Below are 11,539 nucleotides of genomic sequence, written 5' to 3'. Positions count from 1 at the left end.
GGATCATGGATTGAGGCTGAATGAAGCACATTGACCTATTCAGACTGACCACCAGCATCACTGCGTCGGTCTGAAAGTCGCCAATTGTATTCAGAGTCAACAATTGGCTGCTTTATGAGCAAATTAAATCTGATATTCTTGTCTATTAAAAGAACCAAGCCATCCATTGGATGTACACTGATTAGCTCAATAGCCATTACAATTTGGAAAAATTATCACTTCTAGGGACATGCGGGGTGAGCTACAGTACCTGATCCAGGTGGTGTCTCTGTTGAGGCATCTTCCTCCTTCTCAGAAGTTAGTGCTACCATGATGCTATCAACAAAAGAGCTGGAGGGGTGACAACGCTCCATGGTGTGGACTGCATGAGACTCTTTATCCTTCTTGGGTTCTGGTTTCTGAAAAGACATACACTTGCATGAAAGCATCCGTTTTTCTCCACAGTGCTGCAGTCCACGTTAATTTCGGTATTACTTACCTTTATAAAAAATTAAAAAAAATAGCCCTTCATGCTGTATCAACGTATTGAATATAAGCATGGGCACATATGTAAGTGGACAGGTGGTGAAATCCAGCTGCTCTTCTGCTTAAGGTTGTGTCAAGCAGTTCTTTTGAGTTACCTGGTCATTGAGCGCTGCGTGTATTTCATTAGTCAGTCCTCGCAGCGTGTGATGCAGCAATGTAATTTCGGTGACCGCCTGTGCCAGTTTCTCTCCAAGCTCCATCTGGGTTGCACTGACTCTGGACTTTGTACTTTCCAGCTCCTTGTGCAAACTCCTGTTCTCAAGCCTGCATTACACATGAGACAAATTATAATTTAGTATACAGACAAAACTTCAACAAAAAAAGATTTACACCAGATTTGCTGCAGTTTAAACATAGCTGCATGCCCACAGATAGATTAAAGACTTGTTTACCCACAGATTTTTTTTTTCTCCTCTTGATCAAATATACTATAAAACCATTATTTCCTTTGATTTTGCTACCTTCATTTCACACGACACAAAACTATTTTGTTTATCAAAATTCTGCTTAACAGATATGATAGAATAGTGGGGAAAGCAACAAAAGATAATATAGGATCATGACTTACTGAAATTGACCAAGTTCTCTTTTTAGGTCCTCACACTGGATGTTCCTCTCCCGGAGCGCCTGGAGGTTGGCCATCAGCATACGCTCACTTTCAACCACCTGCTCCCTAGCCAACTCATTCTCCATCTGTAAGAACTGACACACAATCAAATATAAAACAGAAGTAACATACTATATTGACAGCATCGTACTGTATGAAGTCTTGATTTTTAGGGCAGAAATTAATCGCCATCAATCAAGACAGAAAAATTAAATTCAAAATATTTCTAAAATGCTTGGAACACAGGCTCGAATTAAATTTTGTGGGCAAAGAAACTCAGCTCCATGTTGGCTTATAGCACAAGTGTATTATGTCTATAAGGACTGAGAACCAGACTAATAGCAGACTGGTTAAATACATTTTGTGTGTAATGTAAATTGTTCAGTCTTCTCAGACAATAAAAAGGCAGTAATAAGAGGGTCTAACATCAAAATTTCCGGTCAATTTGTGTAATATATAAATCTCTCTCAAGGCAGGCATGCATGCATACATACATACATACATACATAGATTTACCTCGTTCATCTCCCGCACACCACCAAGTTGAGTGCAAACATCCTGGAGTTGCTGGATCTGCAGGTTCTGTGACTGCGAGAGGAGCTGCAGCTGACTGAGCTGCTCCTCATTTTGAGCCAGAGCCTTACTTAAGTCAGCAACCCGCTGCTCTGACTGACCCAGTGACGTCTCCAACCTGAACCCAAGAAGTGGACATTGGTTGTACTTTTTTAGGTGACGTGTGTAGATAGGTGATAGAAATTTTGGTTCGCTCTGAGAACAACATTTCCCCATTTTCTGTCATAATTTCAGTAGTTTAAAAGTAGTATATACTGCATATGGACAACTGTGTGGGCAGCTTGTAAGCAGCAGAATGTTTCCTACTAACCAAACAGAGTATATGAAAACAAAGTGAGTTATCCCCTAACACCATTTTAATAAATTGGTCTATGGATGCATACAGAATTAAATGTAAAATTAACAAAAAAGGTATAAAGAAGTCTGAAAGTTTAAGCTGTTTCAACAAGATACTTTAATTTTTAAAATCAATATTTCATATCTAATCAAACCAGTTCAACCTGAAAGTTATAGGGTCAACCTAATGAGTAGATAAATCACCACTTACTCATTTGCTCTGTCCTTTGCTAGCTGGATTTCCTTCCACGACTGCTTCAACCTGAAACAACAATTTGTTTTAGCTACGCTATATTTCAGTAAGTACTTTTTGCTTCTTCAAGATGCCCCTCAATAAAAATGTTTTTATATATATATATAAACATTTTTATTTTTGGTACTTCCAATTTGTTTTGTTATGGTTTATCTGTGCAACAAATACTAAACTTTGTGAGAAAATAAATTGTGGCAGAGAATCGTGATATCAACTCTAAGCAAAAAAATAAAAATCATGACTCATATTTTTCCCTGAAACGTGCAGGCTTAATGCCATCAACAAATAAGTGTTGTGGTGGGGGATCATACTTTGTAGTCTCAGCACCAAGGGCCTGTTCCAAGAAGGTGTAGGAAGCCAAAGTGGAGGAAACGGTGGCAGACAGCTCAGTCACCTTCCTCTCCAGCGGACCCCTCTCTTCCTCCCTTTCGGTTAGCTTCTGACGCAGCACACCCATCTCTGAAATTTAAGGAAAAGAAGGAAATGTTAGCCATTTTATAAGCTGATAAAGAAGAAAAATAGTTAAACTGTTCAACTATTTAAAAATTAAAAAGGAATGAAATGAGCTAAGCAACTTTTTACCTGAGGTCAGAATTGTCACCTGCAGATTTAAATCACCAATCTGTTCTCTGGCAGATTGGAGATTCATGTAAGCTTGGTTTAATTCTTCTTTGATCTGTTGAGCACAAGTTTATTTAAAAATAAAAAAATAATAAAAATAAGAACTCACTTATAAGACTAGTAGAGTGATTTAGTAAGTGTCCCAAATACAGTATAAACATCCAACCTGCTCTCCCTCTTCAACAGCTTGGTCTCTTGCAGACATATGTTCATCCCTCTCTCTCAAAGCAGCAGCTGCCTTCTCATTCAGCTTCAGAAGCATGGGAGCAGTTTTCTGCATCAGGCCTCTAACTGTGCAGAGCTGTGAAAAGATGACCATGCAAAAGCATCCATATTATGAGCAAACAAAGTGGTAAATGCTGTCACAAATCCAAACACCCTTTTAACGGAGCAAAATTATATAACTATTGTGTTATTGAACAAATGCAAGAGATCAAACTACAATTCAAACAATATGTCCATCTTTTCTTTTGAAGCTGCTGGGACTTTGCTGTACTATTCATACAGAATCTGAATCTTACCGAGTTACTGTTTACAAAAGTAAATAAACATTTTTTACTGAATATTTAAAAGGCAAAGTGTTAAGGTTTATGCTGACAAAACTTAAACACTCACTGTGTTTCAAATGCATGTTCTTGGAATAAAAAAAAATAGTTTAGTATTTTTTCATATCATCGAGAATATAATCATCACACATACCATAACATATCGTAATTTTGTAGGGCCATATTGCCCAGCCCTAGTGTAATGGTATTGTTACATGTCTACACTGCTTATTTGAGTCTCTTTAAAAAGGATATATTGTACATACTTCATTCATCAAACTGGATTGTTCATCCATGGTTGTGGACAAAACATCAGAAGCAGAATTCAGCATTTCAGTGTATGCCTGGTTTAATGCAACCTGCATTAGTAGAGAAAAACAATAAGAAATTAAACACATTCTGATTGGTGTTATGCTGAATAGGTTAAAGGTAGAGCCATTGTCTTTTGCCAGTTGTCTGTACCTGTTGTGGGTAAGTCTGGTTTAGGGCAGATGACAGTTCTTGCTGAGACCCCACAATCCTTTCCAGTGCTGAGATTTCTGTAGCACAGTGTGTCCTCAATTGTTCCATCGCACTGAAGGCCTGAAAACAGACAACCAGACACAAACGTAATGGTCCTGGAATAAAGAATGCTTTATAAAAATAAAAAGAATATCACTGGCAATAAACATAAAAATTTACTTTGGGAGACTGTTTCAATAGTATTCTTCATAATCATTTAAGTACTTGTTAAGCTTTAAGAGGCCTGCAATTTTGTTAAATTTATATTTGAAATGCCTTAGTTTAGTCCTAACTCAATATCAGCAATTTTTTTTATATTATTCTCTAATCACAACAAAAGCATGACAAAGTATAGTTCTGTTTTATTTAAAATTACTAATCCTCAACCTGCAGTAGTCACTTTTTTGGTTGGAATAGTCCTGAGACAAAACACACACTGAACTACATTAACAATTAAGAGATTTGTCACCGTGCTTACCGCCTTCTTGACTCTGAAGGCCTCCTCCATCTGTATCGTCATGTCATCTCTTTGGTGAAGAGCATCTTTGACCTTCTGCATCATTGTTGTCTGCATTTCCTTTGTTTTCTCAAATAGAGACTTCATCTGATCGTACTAAACCCAAGCAAAATACACAAACTAATTCATATCCACTGGATAATTACACAGAAGCCAGTTAGAAGATAATTACAGCATGCAACACATGTTTACATACATGTAAAACAAGGCTTTGATGGTCCTCTCTGACATTGTCTCCCAGTTGCTTCATGTTAGAGAGAGCAGCATCTGTGTCACAACTCAAAGATGTCTGTTGGGACAAATGCACACCAGTCACTGTCATGAAAGAGCAAATTCAGGTGTGTCACTGCATTCTTTTTCACATACAATGTTAAATCATTAAAAAGCATGTGCCAGAGCCTATAAAGTGTAGACAACATAAAACATGTTATGTCATGGTTTGTCTCTCACCATGGTGACCCTCATGTCCTGCATACACTGGGTGAGGTTCTGTAAAGAACTACTGTCCGTCTCCAAATCCCGAACCCTGTTTAGAGCCTCCAAATATAGGTCTCTGTACATTGTGTTCTATATAAAATAAAAACACATTGAAAACAGATTATGGATGAACTAAAAGTAACTTAAGACGTTGCATTAGCAAAAGAACAACCTATAAAAAGTGCAAACTCTAATTGCTCCACATCTCCCACTGTCAGTGCCTTAAAGATGTCTGAATGTGTGCTTACCTGACTGAGTTCAGTATGGTCTGTTTGCACTAGTTTCTCCCTGAGGTCTGAGGGTGCAGGGCCTGCAGAAGAACATCCATTTGCCCTGGCTGCAGTCAACTGCTGCACAAGAGCCTCAACCATGATCATGCTAGACCTTAACCCTTGCTCCAGCTCTTGTCTGGGGAGACCCTCAAGGCCGTACGGAGGTAGACTGGAAGAAAAAGTGAAAGGCAGACACAGAAAAAAAAAAAACAGAAATTTGAATTAACCATGTCTTATTCAGAAATCATTGGCAACCTAACTAATCCAGAGGCAACACTTACTTCCACAGGAGGGGGTCAGTCAGAGTGCAGGCATCAACCACAGAGAAATCCCTCTTTCGCTCAAACTGGCCAGATGTATTGACACTATGGTCTAACCATTTAACAGGAGTGGTACCCACACAGACACTGTGGGATTCTGCAGGAGTAGCTGATGCCGATGGGACCATGACAGCAGCAGGACGCAGAGCGGTAGTAGCAGGACCCATCTTTCCTGATGCCAAGAAAAGGAACTCGGCCATCTGCCGAAGCTGCAGCTGAAGGGGACCATCTGGAATCATAGGCATATCCAGAACCTCCCCTTCAATCTGAGGCACTGCACATGGCTCTTTAAGTGGCTCAGTAACTGGCTCTGGCTGGGACACTGCACAAGGCTTTGCACGCACATCAACGGGCTCAGTGACTGGTTCTGGCTTGCAATCTAGTGCTGTAGAGTTTAACAGAGGACGTGGCATGGGGCTCACCAGGTGCTCTCCCAATAACCCAGGTTGGTCAAAATTTGAACAACAATCAGCCACAAAGCTCGTTCCACCATTGAAAGCAGACTCATCACAAAATTGGTCAAAAGCAGGACCCTTAAAAGCCTTTAATACAGCGAGAGAGGCTCTTCTAACAATCGGACTGAGGATCCCAAATGGCAAACGTGATGCTACTGAGGGACATTCTGACTGCACTTTCAAAACATTAGGGAGGTTTTCTGACCAAGGTTTTTCTGCAGAGTCACAAAGAATCAAGCCATTCCCAGGTGAACCGAGAGCACAGTCTTTGTCCTCACTGGATTTATGGAATTCACTGCTGATTTGCACTTGAGATACGTGTTTCTCATGCACTTCCACAAGTGTATGGCTTCCGTCAGAAGACTCAGATCTATAAAGCATAGGCAATGCACTGTCCACAGGATGCATCAAGTCCTTAGAGGTTTCTTGCATTTGACACTTAACTGATTTATCATCCAGTGCCTTTGAAGATGTGTCAGTCAGTGAAGATGTACTGATAGTTGGTGGGTCAGTATCAACCACAACTTCATTTTCCACATGAATGTTAGATTTCTCATAGTCATCTTGAACGTGATCCTGTGTAAGCGAAGTAGGTATACCATTGTAATCTAGGGGCTGGCTGATCACAGCCTGGTCGTCAGGCAGAGGGAACATCTTCTGAGACAATCGAGTGCCATTTGGTATTTCAACATCCTTTCTGGCACTGATGAAAGAGCTCAATGTAGTTTCTGCCTGTCTGCCAGTCTGGTAATCTTGCAACACCAAGCTTATTGGTTTATCCTCATCCACAACATCAAGGCTGAATGGTAATGGTTCCCCCAATGGGTAATTTTCCATATTGCAGTGTGGGAGATCTGAATGCTCATTACTGTTTTGCACATATTGGTCACTAGCAAACATGCCTGGCTCTATACCATAATTGTATGACTCACTGCAGGTTGCAGTTTGGTCAGCTGGTAGAGGAACAGCCTCATCTGCAAGTTTGGCACCACCAAAAATCACACCTCCACTGCAGTTAAATGATTTGATGGTTGCATCACTCAGTCCAACGGCAGGTTTTTCAGGAGTATTTGTTGTGTCAGGGAAGGAGGTGATGAGACAAATACCATTGTCACTGCTAAAGTAGGGATGATCCGAGTGTTCAACGTGACATAATTGGCCAGAATCTGAGAGATTTGTTAAATTTACACTGTTGTCTTGTATAGGTTCACCCAGCTGTTCCTTGGGCAGAGGAATGGTCTCTTCTTGTAGTCTGGTGACATCAGGAACTTCCACCTCACCGCCATCACAAACAAAGGATTTCCAAGTGACATCTTTCTCTTCAAAGCAGTCATTCTGAAAAGCTCTGAAATCTTGTGCGTGTTTGTCATCCAAGTCTTCATGAGTTAGTTTAGAGTTTGAAATTTCACAGAGACATGCTGCATCAACGTCAATCAAGGAAGCATCTTTCATCTCAGGATTGTAATAGGGGTGATCAACGTGGTCACTGCATGACTGAACTATTATACTGTCAGAGATGACTGTATCTTCTGTTTCTTGAATGCTTTTTATACCCTGGTTCATGGGCAAAATAATACTCTCTTCTGCACACGCTGCTGAGCCTGTAACCTCAACCTCCCCACCAGGACAGACGAAGGATTTATATGTTACATCTCCAAGTCCACAAGCTGTTTCTGTACAAGTGGTATCATCAATAGTGAAAGCACTGATTTGAATCACTGAGTCGGATGTAGGAGACTGCATGGGGTTTTTTGGGTCACATAAAGGAACATCAGCCTGTTGATTAGAATGAACGGTAAGAAAAAGTCACACAGACATTGAAAACAATAGCAATAGTATAGTATAGTACAGTATAAACCCACCATTGTCAGTTTCACATCTGCATTGAGAAGTGATTTCGATTTGAACCGTGATGGAGTTGACGGATGCAGCAATTCATTCTGCAGGCTTCTCAGAGGGGTACGCTCTACACATTTGCTTGAAAGCTAACACCAGACGTCAAACAAAGTATTATTAGCGTGTTGTATCATAATTTAACAACAACAACTCGTGCATAACTGACCACAAAAGTCTTACCAAGCCTCCCACACTGGAACTTGATTTCCTGGAGGACATAACTCCGGCGTGCCGGGACAATTATTTTACAGCTGCAAATTAAGACAGATTTCTGTATAAAACATGCTTAAAGGTTAAACATATTGATGGACATTAATGTTACGTCAGTCGCCACAGAGCTATCACGTTCACCCGCTAGCTAAGAAGCTAACGTTAACGATGTTATTGTTAAGTGTCGAGTACAGGCAGTTGGCCTTTGCGCATACACGCTAATACAGTGATATACAAAGCCTAACTTGGGTTTATGATGAAACTATATAACTAAATGTGTTGCTAAGAATAATGTTAGAAAGGGCGTAGGGCTAGCAAACTTCTAACGTTAGTTTAGGAAAGCGTTACCAAAGTCATTACGCTAGCTAACGTAAATTATCGTTACGTCAACTCTAGCTTGTTAGTTTGCACACTTTCCATCCGCAGCTAGTGAACATTTTAAAAGAATGAGACTATTGCCTGTGAATTACAGTAAAAGCACATTACCTTCCAATTTGTACCAGTTAACTTTAACGAACGTTGCAAAACGCTACAAGAATCGGATAAACAAACTGCGTCAAGCAGCCATCAACCGCGTTTCATTCAAAACACAAATGTCAGCTCTGCTATTGGATCATTTATATTCTTCGTTGTTGTGTCACGCACTGAGCGGACGTGACGCGTACTTCCACTGACTGCTCCCTGCTGCCGCCCACAGGAAGTTATTAGTAGTGACAACTTAAGTTCCTTCACTCTTGAGTCGCCTGGTCATTTATTTAGGTTGCCTTATTTATTTTCATTATTTCTTATGTCCCCACATACAAAAAACATTTGTGTTTCCACCAAATATTTTAACAAAACATGGGTTACAATATTTTTGTAATTGTTAATCTCAATTTAAAATAAATGTAAAAAAAAAACATAAAGGCTACTTGTGTTTTATTGGTTTTTAATGCTTATGATTTTTACTGTTTGTTTTCAGGGTATGTACAGCAATCCTTTAGTTAAATTTACTACTTTTTAAATACCGTTTTTTTACTACCTTCAGAATTTTTTTAAAACCATCACGACAATGAATTGCAAGTGTTAATCAGCGACCTTTCATTATTTACACAGATTTTGACTATTAAACATACAGAAATGAATAATTTAGAGACAACATACATTACAACATCTGCACATATTTATTTCACTTAGTAAATAAAGTAAAACAAACTACATAAATGTGCAATGAAGAGAATGGATAGTTGAGAACTGGATCCAAAGTGGGAGGGTCGTGGTATGCCCCCCAGTTTTTATTTTATTTTTATTAACCATTAAATGGCACTTTCTGGAGAGTTTTGCAAAACAATTGAGAAATTAAGCTTGCATAATATGTGCAAAACTGTAGGTTAAGAGCCTTTGCATTGTTGTAGTATCAACAGGTATTAGGGCATTCAGCTTTACATTATTAACTTTTCATGATATAGAACTGACCCAGACAATGTGCCAACACATATGAACCACATGAAGAGCAGTATATATGTCAGCACACGCTGAGAAGATTTGGTCTGTGGTGAACAGGTCCAGGGCCCCTGGTGTAGGGACCAGGACCCAAAGTAAATTAATGTTGAGGGATCAACTAAGACCACTGAAATTCTAAAGAATGAGAACCACTGATTTACATAATTTCTAATCCTTTAGCGTTTGTGCCAAGGCTCATATTGTTTGGCCCTCATCCTCGTGCAGCACTTACTGTATTTACTTTTTTGGAAAATAAATACTTTTTGTTCATTTTATGAAACATTGAATGAATTATTTACAGTTACATTTAGATATTTAGAGATCATCAGATTTTTGCTCATGTTTACAACTTTGTGCACATTCAAAATATAACTCCTCCCATCTCTGTTGTCCGAGACTTGGAGAGTTGTAATATAGTCTGCTGTGCATGTCATTGCTCCGTTCATATGGTGGATCTCACTCAGACCGTCTGACAGACACAGAGGCCCATTTAACAAACAAGTTACGAGGAGGCTGTACGCTGCTCATTATTGGAGGTCTACGCACGGATGCAACGCGGCACTGCCCACCAGTCGCGCTGCTCACCTCTATTTTTACAGAGAGAGTGGACACGAAGCGACGGACGGGTCTGTGATACTCAGAGCTCATACATATTTATTTCAGGTAAAAAAAAATTCTCAGTTTGCGACAATTTGAAAATTCCGCAGACAGGGAGCGCTCCTGACCCCCCCCCCCCCCCACAGTCTCTGAAGCACATCTAGTCGATCATAGTGGCTCAAGTAGATCTATAGATAAACTCATCTTTAAGAATTTGACCGACAGCGTGAGAAATCGGGGGTGTGGCGTGTGAGCGTGTGAAACCGATCAAATGCGTGTGTCTCACGGCCAATGCGTGAGAGTTGGTAGCCCTGGAGTCGGGAAGCATTTCTTTAAACAGCTCTGAAATTCCTTTATTTGAGTTAAATGAGTGGTGTTTAACTGCAGTGTTCAGACACCACAGAGCCTCCGCGCGCAGTGTTGGTGTGGCGCCCATGGCCACCCTACTACAGGCCTGAGCCAGTCCTAAACTCTGGGTTGTTCACCCAGCTATCAGAAAACTTGCATTTGCCCATTAAAAGACGACGATGGTTGTAAGATATGGCTTGAAGCAAGTCTAAAATAAAACGTAAGCCAGCCACTTCTTCTTGTTCTGATGATGATCGAACGACCACTGAATATACGTCAGCATCAACATAGACGGAGACGAAGATCGATTATGTGCCCAGACCACGCAAAGCCCATATTTAAACGGACTAACGCAAACGCAGGATAGTTTCAATCAGAATAGGACACCTGATAGTCTGAAAAAATACCTAATTTAAAAAATAATACCTCTGAGACTAAATTTAACCCTTTTAATGGCCTTAAATTTGACAATTTTGATTTATCACTTTTTATACTTTTAAAACCCGCGGACACCCTGGTTTTATCTGTTTAACTGATTTTGTGTAAAGCACTTTGAATTGCCCTGTTGCTGAAATGTGCTATACAAATAAAGCTGCCTTGCCTTACTTCAGCTGACCCAACAGACTGTATGTTATTAATTAATATACAGTATTTTGTAAATTCATTGCCTTAAAAATTATTTTAAGACTGGTTAACAGCTTAACCATGTTTCCTTTGTCCTTATGCTTTTTTTTCTTTAAATAGAGCTTTATAAGGTTTTTACAGATTTACAAGTTATAAATTAGACATATGCCTACAGTAGGCTACATAACATAACAACAAAAAATCAAATTACAAACTTGACCAATAAAACAAAACAGTGCTAATGTGCATAATAAGTTCTGGAAAGGAGACAGGACAACTGCACCCTATTGAGGGGAGGATGGATGGAGCCATGTTTCACGAGATCTTGACCAACAACCTCCTGTCCTCAGTAAGAGCATTGAAGATGGGTCGTGGCTGGG

General features: G+C 39.8%; 1 protein-coding gene across 1 annotated transcript in view; it reads right to left on the bottom strand.

The window, feature by feature from the left end:
- Window positions 1-8,746, bottom strand: part of spag5 (sperm associated antigen 5) — an 11,283-nt gene extending 2,537 nt beyond the window's left edge. The window contains exons 1-18 of the mRNA XM_032544233.1: window positions 8,595-8,746; window positions 8,079-8,149; window positions 7,865-7,987; window positions 5,509-7,778; window positions 5,204-5,396; window positions 4,929-5,045; window positions 4,675-4,767; window positions 4,440-4,574; window positions 3,923-4,042; window positions 3,727-3,819; window positions 3,082-3,216; window positions 2,877-2,970; window positions 2,606-2,753; window positions 2,253-2,303; window positions 1,649-1,823; window positions 1,094-1,227; window positions 621-789; window positions 251-398 (exon numbers count right to left, since the gene is read on the bottom strand). Of these exons, the coding sequence (XP_032400124.1) occupies window positions 251-398; window positions 621-789; window positions 1,094-1,227; window positions 1,649-1,823; window positions 2,253-2,303; window positions 2,606-2,753; window positions 2,877-2,970; window positions 3,082-3,216; window positions 3,727-3,819; window positions 3,923-4,042; window positions 4,440-4,574; window positions 4,675-4,767; window positions 4,929-5,045; window positions 5,204-5,396; window positions 5,509-7,778; window positions 7,865-7,987; window positions 8,079-8,117 (4,237 nt within the window). The 5' untranslated portion in view covers window positions 8,118-8,149; window positions 8,595-8,746. The remainder of the gene's footprint in view (window positions 1-250; window positions 399-620; window positions 790-1,093; window positions 1,228-1,648; window positions 1,824-2,252; window positions 2,304-2,605; window positions 2,754-2,876; window positions 2,971-3,081; window positions 3,217-3,726; window positions 3,820-3,922; window positions 4,043-4,439; window positions 4,575-4,674; window positions 4,768-4,928; window positions 5,046-5,203; window positions 5,397-5,508; window positions 7,779-7,864; window positions 7,988-8,078; window positions 8,150-8,594) is intronic.
- Between the last annotated feature and the right edge of the window lie 2,793 nt (window positions 8,747-11,539).

The sequence above is a fragment of the Etheostoma spectabile genome, chromosome 2, assembly GCF_008692095.1.
Source record: "Etheostoma spectabile isolate EspeVRDwgs_2016 chromosome 2, UIUC_Espe_1.0, whole genome shotgun sequence".
NCBI classification, from domain to species: domain Eukaryota; kingdom Metazoa; phylum Chordata; class Actinopteri; order Perciformes; family Percidae; genus Etheostoma; species Etheostoma spectabile.
The sequence above is the reverse complement of the archived record's forward strand: the minus strand, read 5'-3'. Positions and strand labels throughout refer to the sequence as shown.